Below are 12339 nucleotides of genomic sequence, written 5' to 3' on the forward strand. Positions count from 1 at the left end.
AATTCCAACCTCCACAGATGATAATGAGATTATAGGTGAGACTCTCAAACGTATCTTACTAGATCAATTCCTAAACTACGACGGGCGTGAATAATGGCCACCAGCTCCTTAATGCACTCCTCCAAAACAACAACATTGTCCAGCAGTTGCGACAACGTAACTTGCGTTGCCCTCCCTCCATTCAAGTCCTCTTCCTCTGATCGAGAAGCCGCATGCCCACCCCACTGGCTACTAGCACTGAAGACATCATCTTCATCCGTATTCCACTTCGACGGCTGGGCTGATGTCCAAGGACCCGACTGGGGAACGGGAGCCACGAAGGGTTCAACGACAATATCCCGGGTACGCTGATAATGAGGAGCAAATGGACTTGCAGCGACGTTTTTGCCGCCCGACCTCGGAGGCGTTGTGGGTTCAGAAGGTGCCTTGGGTGGAGCAGCCTTACTTTTTCTTGGGGTCAGGAAAGATACGAAAGCTGAGGTCTTCGGCTTCGGCTTTGGGCGTTGAGGAGGCGTGTCAGGAGCCTGAACGACATCCCAAGAACCCGACGGTGGTAAGTTAGGCGACAATACGTCTTGAACCGGTTCAAGCGAGAGGGTGAGTGCATCTGTTAGATTTTCAGAAAATAAAAGACCCTGACGCCTTTCGAGGAGATATTGGTCGAAATTTTCGACTGATTGCCGGTAACGTTCCAGCTGGCCGACGAGGCCATGGAAGATAGTGTGTACGACGGGGCGGGTGTGTTCATCGAGCCTCATGGCAGGAAGTATATTGGTTTCTGTAGCAAACTTCTCGTCGATCACGGAGTCTATGGATCTATCATCTCGGCCATCATCTGCATCAAGATAGGGATCCGAGAATGAGGCGAGAGCCTCTGACACTGCACATGTAAGCCACCCCGCGATGGAGCGGTTAGGGCAGATAGCTAGCTCTGCAAGCACGCCCGTGAGCGAGATGTTCATCTTTGGCGAGTTTGAGAAGAATGTACGCATAGCCTCGAGGATGAGCGAGAGAATAGGGTCATTGACATTGAGCCGATGCTTGCACTTTGAACGTGCGTCCATGTCTTCGTCATCATGGATATGGAAACAGCTATGGTTCTGGATGGACGACATGGCGTCACGGAGATAGTGATCATAGCCAGTGCTGAAAGCATCATCATTGTGTGATGGGTCGACACGGGAGACCAGTGTGAGGTAGAGTCCCATCTCACGTTCGTGGGTTGAGAATGTGATATCCGGCTGGACGAATGTGGGCAAGGGCGGCATTTGTCGGCTTGCAGAGGGTTTGATCTCCTCTGCACCGGGATAAACGAATTCGTCATCATCACTATCTTCTTCAACTGTCTGTGTGACATCCGGGAAGATCATCGCAGGCTCAGGATAGCTTGTCGCATTCGCATCGTGGAAGACGAGGAACAGACCGCTGGTTGAAACATGACATCGCTGGTTCAGCATCGACTGGAACAACTGCAGAGCAGATGCGACCGTCGCCCGATTCTTCGAGCGCAGATTCGTGAGTAGCAAGTCTTTCAGTGTGAATCGCCCCATTGAGGTGAAGTATTCCGACTGTTTCTGCGATTCAGGAGCCTCCATCTCAAGCAGGGCCATCGCGCTACTTTTGCGCCGGCGGAGCTTTGTTGGGCGGTTAGCAGCGCGAGGTGGAGCACTGCTGAGATTGAGCATGCGAGGGTGTGGTCGTGAGCGGGGGGTGTTATCGTTATCCTCACTCATGAGGAATTCGACGAAGAGGTCGGAAAGCGGACCTGGCTCGAGCGTACGAATCACGATATCGATATAAGACATCACAGCAACAGCGCTGCCGTCGAGATCAGAACACTCAAGGATGGATGGGTAGAGTATGTTCTCAAGGAAGCTACGACGCACGGCATCCAGTATAGAGTGCACAATGGAAGTGCCTACCAACGCAGACGCATCGAGGCTGGACTCGGGGGAATCATGAACAGTGTTTCTGCGGAAAATATCCTGCAAAAATTCCAGTAACTTAAGGAAGTGGTCGAGGCGAGATTTGAAGTCTGGGTTAGAAGAGTCCTCGACACCTGAGGCACGGTTATTCTCCGCCACTAATTCAGTATGCTCCGTCTCATCCTCAGCGTCTGATCCTGTGCAGCCTAGCACCATCCCACTGCCGTGCAAGGGATCAGCCCGAGTTGGTGACTTTATCTCCAATTTCGATGGAAGCAAAGAGTATACTGCGCCCAGACCCGCCCCAAGAACGTCTGAAAAATCACCATCGACGATATACTCCGCCAAGGCAAGCGCTGCATCTGCAATCGGGTCCCCAGCTGCTGTCTCTAATCCAGAGGCTGGAGCTGATTCCTTTTCATCCCCTGCTAATCTATGTATTGGTTCCCCAGGGGACATTGCAACGTCCATGAGGAAGAGCAAGCCCGCGCGTGCAAAGTCGCCGATTTGCCCTTCACGGTGAACGAATCGGAGTAGATAGTTGAAAAGGAGGAACTCGTATTCTGTCTTGCGAGAATGGGCAGCCTGAGATGCAGGAGCAGACGTTATTGTGGCCTGCGAAGGTGTCGGTGATGCGCGCTCCCCTGTCTTCCCATCATCGCTCTTGCCCTCTTCCTCATCTTCGTCCTCATCTTCGTCCTCGTCCTCTTCTTCAACAGAAAAAAGCGGCTCCGAGTGGTACCAGTGCTTATCATGGAAGAAAATCATCAACAATTCGCGGTATGTTCGTATACGGCTGCACAAAATACACAGTAAGTTCAACACTATCGCCCATCAGCCTCCACAGATCGTCAAACACGAGATAAAGACTCACGATCAAGCTCATAATCAGACGGCTGGCTCCGCACGGCATTTTTGGCAGCTCCCATAACCCTGTTCCGGCCGTCTAGCTGCTCTTGGATGTCGTCTCCGACACAGTTACGCAGGAGGCGCAAGACAGCGCGGTGTACAGCGGAGTGCACGAGGAATTGCTCGTCCATGAGGATAACCATGTTCTGCACTGCACGGAGCACCTCGGCCTGGATTCCAGAGGGTCGGTCGGGTTCTGCGAGGCGCACGAGTGTGCCCAAGACATCTATAGGAATAACTATTAGCTACAGGCGCGTGGGGTAGATTGTAGTTGTTGGGGTACAAACCATTCTTGAGCAGAAATTCTAAGCAAGCACCAGTCACGCTGACCGGGAGTGATAATCAACGCTATCGACGAGACCTTCATGGTTGCAGAGCACATACCCTTCTTCGATATGGGACGATTCCCTCACTAGGGCGTCGACCATGGATTGCAAGTGAGCTGGAGCACCGGTGGACTTGATGCCCTTGGTGAGCTGCCGCTCATCTGGGTGCTCGAGTATTGTCTACGAGCATGCTGAGTGTTTACTAATTGGGATCTATGGAAAATTGAGGAAGTACTAGTACCTTGATGACATTCCAGGATCTGCTGAATTCAGCTGCATGGTCTTGAATGGGCTTTGGCAAGGCTTGGGGCGTTGCGCGGAGGAACTTGGAGAAGTAGTCCATCGTGCCTGGACATTAGCCCGTGACTTGGACTCAGAAAGTAATCTGCCAAACTGGAGGAACGCCTCTCACGTGATGTGCGCGTCCAGGTGCTTTAAGCTTAAATTACAAGTCAACTTTAAGTTTGCAATTTGGAATAAGTACTTGACTAGTGAGCATCAGCGAGCATGTGGTATATAAGTACAAATGGGACTGAGCTAAATAAGTGGTTGTCAGTAAAGGGACAGTACATGAAACAAGATTCCGTGAATAGGTATCATAAAGGATTGATAAAGAATACTGAGTACACAAAGAAAAGATAATGATACAAGTCAATCACATAGTTTCCCGTCTCCACTTATTCCAATCAAATCCAGTCGCCTTCTGCTTTCCTTTCTTCGCCACACTGCTAGCACCGCCACGATCTCTCCCAGCTTTCCTCGGAGGCCTCTCATTGCTCTTGGGATCGTCATCGTGAATGGGACCGATGCCTTCGACTTCAACGATATCATCGCTCCCATCCATCGGCGCCGTCGAATCGGGAAAAGGCTCAAATACAGCGTGGGCAGCACCCCCCTTGTTCTTCTCCCAATTCTTCGGATACATCTGTGGCACCAGCAGGAAGTGCTCGGGTGGACACGGAGGCACAGGGTAGGATGTGATAGGCCTGAGTATCTTAGTCTTGGCGGGAGGCTTCGAATTCTTCTGGTCAGCCTGAGGGTTCGAAGTGCCAGGAAGACGTGAGCTGCCACTCGCGGACGAGGATTCGGACAACGGCTTTGAAGCGGTGTGGCCAGATGAGCTTGAAGGCGTGGAGGTTTTCAAGGGCTTCAAGGGCCCTCCATCGCAAAACTTAGGCCACGGTTCAGCTTTACTCCAGCCTCGTTTAACAGCTGCTGATGCAATGGCAGCATCTCTCTGCTCAGCGAACACGGATCGCACCATGCCGCTTGACCCGTTCGATTTGGAAGTCGAGCCCCCAGATTTGACGAAAGGGTTTTTCGACTTCGAAACGGAAACCGTAAAGGAGCTCGCGCTGGCGAATTCACTTTCCACTTTCCGCTTCTTATTCTTGCCGGCCAGGGTCGCAACCATATCCTCCACACTTGACAAGGTACGCTTGGTGAGACGCGCACGGTCCATGGATTCGAGTTTCGGTGGCAGTGGCTCTTCCTGTGGACCATACGATGGTTGATGTCGTACTGGTGGTCGAAGTGTGTCTAGTAGACTCCATTGGGGCGGAGGGCGTGCTAAAGCCAAAGGGTGAAGCTGCTCTTTCTTGTCCTCGACCGCTGCCCGGATGCGGTTTTCTCTGCAAGGCAGGCGGGATGCGTAAAAAGTGGACGTCGTGCTTGCCTGCACATTCTGAGAGGCAGGTTCAGCTGGCCCGTTGTTTTCTTCATCAAAATCCGCATCTATTAGGCTTATTGGTCCCTCCATCATGTTCCGGAGGATGTACGGTTTGGTTTTGTGCTCGGACCAGATTGAGCAATGGTTAAGCTTGTCAATGTGCAACTTGAATGCGGAGGTGAGTCTGCACGAGTACATTGAAGTTGGGCAAAGGTTCTCAAGCTGCTTGAGCGACGCCTCGAGTGGAACAGGATAAAACAATAAACGATTTGAAGAGGGTCTGAAACCAGCATGAGCAAGATGTTTGGAGACAGCGTGTCGCGTGCAGCCAGTGAAGCGCAGGTCTGGTGATGCGACACGGATAAGTTTTGGTGCGGAATGAAGAAATAAGGAATTTACCTATGGATGATAGCAGGGGAAACTTGGATAATATGGGAATAGCTTCGTTGCCTATGTTGGTGCAGCTATGCAAGCTCAGAATTCTGAGTCCCCAGCAACCAGTCCTGAATTGCAGTTCGTCGTCGCTCCATGACAAACCACGAGCAAGCACAGTGAGGCCGTAGGATCCTACGGTTGTCCCTCTTATATCCAACGCAGCGAGGGTGTTCAAGCGGCGGATCACACCAATGGTGTCGTCGCACACCTCCTTGCAATATGGTAAGGCCAAGAGAGTTACGAAGCAGAAGTTCTCCCGACTGGGCACTTGTTGAAGCAATGGTAGATGGACATCGCTAAGGGATATGTCGTAGTCCCTGAACTCTTTAGGAAGCGGGTGCATAACCTGGCCAAGTGTTGCCAATAGTCTAGGGTTAACGATCGAAACGAAAAACGGTTGCGAATCCTTGTTCTTGACAGAAAGAGGGGCTGGTTTTGGTGGGACCAAAGCACTGACAACTTCCCTACTGTAAGGTACGGTATGCTGAAGTTGGTGCAGTTGGTCTGCATGAGGGATGAGAGCGCGAATACAGAAGTACGCGAGGGGTGGGATAGTCTTCAAATTCTTTGGGGGGTCCATGTCACGGTCATAAGGGGCTGGGGGGCCTGGAGGAGGCAGTACAGTTTTCGTGATTGAAATGCCTGCATCGTCAAAAATATGTGTTGCGCGCCGTTTAGCATCCCATAGGATGATTGGTTGGGACATGTGTCAAGTTAAGTTAACAAGTTTGGAGCGCGACGCGTTTTATGAGATCACGTGTGGACTGTGGACGTTTTGATTTGTTTGGTTGGACAATCATAGACGCGATCGGATCAACGACGCGGCCAGCGACGTGTGGAGGATGATGATCCACTGCGGAAACCTGGGTAGAAATAATCGTGGAAGTGCCATCAGAAAAATTGTGGTTGCTCAACGTGATGGTCGTCGACCAACAAGTGCTATTTTTTTAGAACTTACTGGTAACCAAGTCTGATTTCTCACGAGTGATTGTTCTATATGTGCATGGCATTGTTTCACTCCCTTCATTTGACACCGCTGGGCGCTGACTTTCCTATCTTTCGTTATTGTTTTCCATAGTCGTTCTTTACTTCGATCGCTAATCGTCCGTCGAGACTACCAACATGGCTCAACCAGCCCATGGCCCCCAACAGCCTACCAATCCTTTCCCAAACCCTTACGGCCAAAATTTCTACCAACCACAGCCTATTCGACAAGACTATGATAATGAATCAGAGATTGGCACTCCTTATGCTAGCACCACTCGTCTTGCAGCTAATCAACAATATTATGATTCTAACCCCTTCACAGGTCGCGACTCTCCTTCCGATGCTGGACATGGCAGTCGCTCTTACGCCCCGTCAATTAACTCGCAGGCAAGCCAGCCATATGGCTCCCCCTTCGCCGACTCGGCCGCCTACCCATACCCAGCCTGGTCTCCTGACCGTCAGATACCAATTTCCATGGAAGAGATAGAGGACATTTTTCTAGACCTCACCCAAAAATTTGGGTTCCAACGTGATTCCATGCGAAACATGGTTCGTCATACCATACAGCCCTGACATACACAGGCACTAATCTATTTTTGCAGTTTGATTTTTTAATGCAGTCCCTCGACTCCCGCGCTTCGCGTATGAGTCCAAATCAGGCCCTGTTAACCCTTCATGCCGATTATATTGGTGGCCAACATGCAAATTATCGCAAGTGGTACTTTGCCGCACAGCTCAACCTCGATGACGCCGTCGGACAAACCCAGAATCCCGGCTTACAGCGCCTCAAAAGTGTTCGAGGCGGCTCAGTCAAAACACCAAGCTCGAAACACTTGGACAGTGCACTCAATCGCTGGCGTAACGCGATGAATAGCATGAGTCAGTACGACAGGCTCCGCCAGATAGCGCTTTACCTCCTTTGTTGGGGCGAGGCGGGCAATGTCCGCTTTGTTCCCGAGTGCCTGTGCTTCATCTTCAAGTGCGCAGATGACTACTACCGTAGTCCCGAGTGCCAAAATAGCGTGGAGCCTGTACGAGAGGGTCTATACTTGCACACAATCATCAAACCACTATACACGTTCATGCGTGACCAGGGTTATGAAGTTTCAGAGGGCAAGTTCGTGAGGAGGGAGAGGGATCATGACGAGATTATTGGATATGACGACATTAACCAGCTTTTCTGGTATCCTGAGGGTCTGGCACGGATTGTCCTTGAGAACCATGTAGGTGATTTCTCCCCACAACATGCGTTAGGTTAACATGCCCTCCAGTCTCGCCTTGTGGACATCGCACCCTCCAAGCGTTACACGAACCTGGGGCGCGTAGACTGGAACAAAGTCTTCTTCAAGACCTACAAGGAGAAGCGTTCCACCGCGCATCTACTTGTCAACTTCAACCGCATCTGGATTCTCCACATTGCAATATACTGGTTCTACACCGCATTCAACTCCCCCAAGGTGTACGCGCCTCCAAATTCGCAATACCCCTCACCCGCAATGACTTGGTCCGCAACCGCCCTCGGAGGCGCAGTTGCCACGTTAATCATGCTCTTCGCCACGTTCGCCGAGTTCATGTATATCCCCACAACATGGAATAATGCCTCCCATCTCACCACCCGATTCATATTCCTCCTTGTCATTCTGGCGCTCACGGGCGGTCCGACGGTATACATTGCATATGTAGAGAGCCGTCCAACCCCCACCACCTCCCAGATCCCTGTGATCGTTGGCATTGTGCAGTTCTTCATCTCTGTCGTTGCGACCGTTTCTTTCGGATTGTTCCCTTCCGGACGCATGTTTGGTGACCGTGTTGCTGGCAAGTCACGCAAGTACATGGCATCACAGACATTTACCGCGTCTTACCCGGAACTCACGCGTACTGCACGTACTGCAAGCATCATGCTCTGGCTTCTAATCTTCGGATGCAAATTCACAGAATCATACTTTTTCCTCACCAGTTCCTTCAGCTCGCCAATCGCAGTCATGGCGCGGACTACTGTGCAGGGATGCAATGATAAGCTCTTCGGCACCGCCCTCTGCTCGAACCAGGTCCCCTTCACATTGACTATCATGTATGTCATGGACTTGATCCTGTTCTTCCTTGACACGTACTTGTGGTACATCATCTGGGTCACCGTTTTCTCCGTTGGTCGCTCTTTCTCGCTTGGCCTGTCGATCTGGACGCCTTGGAAAGATGTATATACCCGCCTTCCCAAGCGCATCTACGCCAAACTCCTCGCCACTGCTGAGATGGAGGTCAAATACAAACCCAAAGTCCTTGTCTCGCAGATCTGGAACGCCATCATCATCTCCATGTATCGCGAGCATCTCCTTGGGATCGACCATGTCCAGCGGTTGCTGTATCACCAGGCTGAGACTGCTGATGGTCGCCGAACGCTCAACCCACCTCCGTTCTTCCTGAACCAGAACGGTGGGAACTATAAAGGCACGTTCTTCCCCGCAGACGGTGAGGCTGAGCGCAGGATTTCGTTCTTCGCTAGCTCCCTCACTACCGCACTGCCTGAGCCTCTCCCCGTGGAAGCCATGCCCACATTCACAGTCCTCGTTCCGCACTATTCTGAGAAGATTCTACTCAGCTTGCGCGAAATCATCCGCGAAGAAGACCAGAGTACCCGTGTGACGTTGCTGGAGTACCTGAAGCAGCTCCACTCTGTGGAATGGGACAACTTCGTGAAGGACACTAAGATTCTTGCCGGAGAGAGCGAGGATGGAACGGGTTCGATCAACGAGAAGGCGAGCAACAAAGCGGATGACTTGCCTTTCTACTGCATCGGCTTCAAGACATCGAGTCCAGAATATACCCTCCGCACACGTATCTGGGCCTCGCTGCGCGCGCAGACGCTGTACCGTACTGTCTCTGGCATGATGAACTATTCCAAGGCCATCAAGCTTCTCTACCGCGTTGAGAATCCCGCCATCGTGTCCGCGGTTGGGGGCAACACGGAGAAGCTCGAGCGGGAGCTTGAGAGGATGGCACGGCGCAAGTTCAAGTTCGCGATCTCCATGCAGCGGTTCTCGAAGTTCAACAAGGAGGAGCAGGAGAACGCCGAGTTTTTGCTGCGCGCATATCCAGATCTGCAGATTGCGTATCTTGATGAAGAGCCTGGGCCAAAAGGCAGCGAAGGCCGGTTGTTTTCGACGTTGATCGATGGCCACTCAGAGATTGACGACGTTACTGGCAAACGGAAGCCCAAGTTCCGCATTGAGCTGCCCGGAAATCCTATTCTTGGTGATGGAAAGTCAGACAACCAGAACCATGCCATCATTTTCTATCGCGGCGAATACCTTCAGCTCATTGATGCCAACCAAGACAACTACCTTGAAGAATGTCTCAAGATTCGGAACATCCTTGGCGAGTTCGAGGAGTACTCCATCTCAAGCCAGAGTCCGTATGCGCAATGGGGCCACAAGGAGTTCAAGAAATCCCCCGTTGCTATCGTCGGCACGCGCGAGTACATCTTCTCGGAGAACATTGGGGTGTTGGGTGACATTGCTGCTGGGAAGGAACAGACATTCGGTACGATGACGGCTCGTGCACTCGCGTGGATTGGGGGCAAGCTGCACTATGGACACCCTGATTTCCTCAATGCCCTTTTTATGACAACACGTGGTGGAGTTTCAAAGGCGCAGAAGGGTTTACATCTCAACGAGGATATCTTCGCCGGTATGAACGCCTTTGGGCGCGGTGGTCGTATCAAGCACTCGGAGTACTACCAGTGTGGAAAGGGCCGTGATCTTGGGTTCGGCACGATTCTCAACTTCCAGACTAAGATCGGTACCGGTATGGGTGAGCAGATGCTCAGTCGGGAGTACTACTATCTCGGGACGCAGTTGCCCATCGACCGCTTCTTGACCTTCTACTATGGACATCCTGGTTTCCACATCAACAATATCTTGGTCATCTACTCGATCCAGGTGTTCATGGTCACTCGTGAGTCTCGATGTGTTGCGCATTCGATGTGTGTTCCTGACCAATCGTAGTGCTCTTCATCGGAACTCTGAACAAACAGCTCGCGATCTGTCAAGTTGATGCGCAGGGCAATGTGCTTGGTGGTCAGCAGGGTTCTGGGTGCTACAACCTCATTCCCGTTTTCGATTGGATCAAGCGCTGCATCGTCTCCATTTTTTTGGTGTTCTTCATTGCTTTCCTGCCTCTTTTCTTGCAAGGTAATTCAGTAGCATTTTACCCTGGGCTGGGCTTTACTGACTGGCGAGCTGCAGAACTTGTTGAGCGTGGAACCGGAAAAGCGTTGCTACGTCTCGGAAAACACTTCTTATCGTTGTCTCCCATCTTTGAGGTTTTCTCGACACAGATATACTCTCAAGCTATCTTAAGCAATCTAACATTCGGTGGAGCTCGGTATATCGCAACTGGCCGCGGTTTTGCGACGACTCGAATATCCTTTAGCATTTTGTATTCCCGCTTTGCAGGACCAGGCATCTACATGGGCATGAGGAATCTGCTTATCCTTCTCTATGCTTCTCTGGCGATTTGGATACCCTATCTCATCTACTTCTGGTTCTCTGTGCTCTCATTGTGCATTGCTCCCTTTATTTTCAACCCTCACCAGTTCTCATTTACCGACTTCATCATCGACTATCGCGAGTTCCTGCGTTGGATGTCCCGAGGTAACTCGAGGTCGAAAGCGAGTAGTTGGTATGGATACTGCCGTCTTTCTAGGACTATGATCACCGGTTACAAGAAGAAAAAGCTTGGCTTTCCATCAGAAAAGCTGTCTGGAGACCTCCCTCGTGCCCCATGGCGAGCTGTTGTCTTCTCGGAGGTCGTATGGCCGATCTGCCATGCGACCATCTTCGTCATCGCATACATGTTCGTCAAGTCGTTCCCCAACGTCAATGGCCAGCAGAACCCCAGTCCCTTGATTCGGATAGCTGTTATCGCGATTGGTCCTATCGTCTGGAATGCTGCTGTTCTCATATCACTGTTTTTCATATCGCTGTTCTTGGGTCCCATGTTCGACAAGTGGACGAGGTTTGCTTCGGTCATGGCTGCCGTCGCTCACTTCTTAGCGCTGCTTGGAATTGTCTCATTCTTCGAGTTCTTCGTAAGTAATTCAATCTACACTTTAATGACACTGAACTGACATGTGTCGTAGTGGTTCCTTGAACTTTGGGACTCATCTCATGCAGTACTCGGCGTCATCACTATCGTTGCCATTCAGCGTGCGATCCAGAAGATTCTCATTGCGGTCTTCCTGTCTCGTGAGTTCAAACACGACGAAACCAATCGTGCGTGGTGGTCTGGTAAATGGTATGGTCGTGGCCTCGGGAATACCGCCATGTCCCAGCCAGCTCGTGAATTCATCGTGAAGATCGTCGAGATGTCTTTGTGGAGCTCAGATTTCTTGCTCGGTCACATTCTCCTGGTGATTTTGACGCCGCCCGTTCTCATTCCATTCATCGACAAGCTGCATTCAACTATGCTGTGTAAGTGATGCTGTCGAGCTCTTTACCTTTTTGTCAGTCTGAACGTGTTGCAGTCTGGCTCCGCCCATCCAAACAGATTCGAGCACCTCTTTACTCGACCAAGCAGAAGAGACAAAGACGATGGATTGTAAGTCCCATGATTCACCCATCACTCTGTTGGCTTAAGTCTTCAACAGATCATTAAATATACCCTGCTTTATATCCTCGTGGTGTCGGGCCTGGCATCTCTCATTATTCTGCGTAAGTTCACATCACATCATCATCCACAATCCGTCCCTAACATGGATGGTTTCAGCTGCTCTCTTCCGAAACGAAATCACGTTCCACTGCACTCTTTGTCAGAATATCTAATTATTGGGACACTTACGCATGGACTGGCTTGGCTTGCGACTTGTATATCCCCTTATAAGCTTTCGACTTTTGCTTGGTGTATCATAGTAGACGATAGATCAAGCTAATCTACATGGACAGTCTACCATTCTCGCGTACTTGCGAATTAGCGAACCTACATTCTCTACAGCAAAAACTATATACGTTCTTATCATTCGCCTTCACTCACGTTCGGTCGGGGCATCAACTTGCTGCTGCTGTGACCAGGTGGAAGATTCAACAAGAGAGAT

At 50.9% G+C, this 12339-nt stretch overlaps 3 protein-coding genes across 3 annotated transcripts; 1 reads left to right on the top strand and 2 right to left on the bottom strand.

Moving 5' to 3' along the window:
• Positions 1 to 12: 12 nt before the first annotated feature.
• Positions 13 to 3550, bottom strand: DFJ58DRAFT_789256 (Retinoic acid induced 16-like protein-domain-containing protein). Its single transcript, XM_041390191.1, has 5 exons — positions 3402 to 3550; positions 3219 to 3340; positions 3122 to 3159; positions 2800 to 3060; positions 13 to 2749 (listed from the first exon to the last, which is right to left on the bottom strand). Exons 1-5 carry the CDS (start codon positions 3501 to 3503, stop codon positions 45 to 47), a joined length of 3228 nt encoding a protein of 1075 aa, XP_041243742.1. The 5' UTR covers positions 3504 to 3550; the 3' UTR covers positions 13 to 44.
• Positions 3551 to 3626: 76 nt separating this feature from the next.
• DFJ58DRAFT_789258 (uncharacterized protein) lies at positions 3627 to 6203 on the bottom strand. The gene is made up of 2 exons (XM_041390192.1): positions 5229 to 6203; positions 3627 to 5173 (listed from the first exon to the last, which is right to left on the bottom strand). Exons 1-2 carry the CDS (start codon positions 5968 to 5970, stop codon positions 3816 to 3818), a joined length of 2100 nt encoding a protein of 699 aa, XP_041243743.1. The 5' UTR covers positions 5971 to 6203; the 3' UTR covers positions 3627 to 3815.
• Positions 6204 to 6268: 65 nt separating this feature from the next.
• On the top strand, positions 6269 to 12272 carry DFJ58DRAFT_745859 (glycosyltransferase family 48 protein). The gene is made up of 9 exons (XM_041387416.1): positions 6269 to 6800; positions 6854 to 7474; positions 7523 to 10202; positions 10253 to 10438; positions 10493 to 11337; positions 11389 to 11719; positions 11773 to 11846; positions 11896 to 11959; positions 12015 to 12272. The coding sequence occupies exons 1-9, from the start codon at positions 6387 to 6389 to the stop codon at positions 12068 to 12070; spliced, it is 5271 nt and encodes a 1756-aa protein (XP_041243744.1). The 5' UTR covers positions 6269 to 6386; the 3' UTR covers positions 12071 to 12272.
• Positions 12273 to 12339: the final 67 nt, after the last annotated feature.

Source organism: Suillus subalutaceus (assembly GCF_016647625.1).
Source record: "Suillus subalutaceus strain FC151 chromosome Unknown DFJ58scaffold_55, whole genome shotgun sequence".
NCBI lineage: Eukaryota > Fungi > Basidiomycota > Agaricomycetes > Boletales > Suillaceae > Suillus > Suillus subalutaceus.

Coding starts and splice junctions, on each gene's coding strand:
- DFJ58DRAFT_789256 (XM_041390191.1), bottom strand. CDS start 3,503: ATGGACTACTTCTCCAAGTTCCTCCGCGCAACGCCCCAAGCCTTGCCA. Junction 3,341..3,401: donor GATCCTGGAATGTCATCAAG/GTACTAGTACTT, acceptor GCATGCTCGTAG/ACAATACTCGAGCACCCAGA. Junction 3,061..3,121: donor AGAATTTCTGCTCAAGAATG/GTTTGTACCCCA, acceptor TTATTCCTATAG/ATGTCTTGGGCACACTCGTG.
- DFJ58DRAFT_789258 (XM_041390192.1), bottom strand. CDS start 5,970: ATGTCCCAACCAATCATCCTATGGGATGCTAAACGGCGCGCAACACAT. Junction 5,174..5,228: donor TCCCCTGCTATCATCCATAG/GTAAATTCCTTA, acceptor TCGCATCACCAG/ACCTGCGCTTCACTGGCTGC.
- DFJ58DRAFT_745859 (XM_041387416.1), top strand. CDS start 6,387: ATGGCTCAACCAGCCCATGGCCCCCAACAGCCTACCAATCCTTTCCCA. Junction 7,475..7,522: donor GGATTGTCCTTGAGAACCAT/GTAGGTGATTTC, acceptor CATGCCCTCCAG/TCTCGCCTTGTGGACATCGC. Junction 10,203..10,252: donor CCAGGTGTTCATGGTCACTC/GTGAGTCTCGAT, acceptor GACCAATCGTAG/TGCTCTTCATCGGAACTCTG.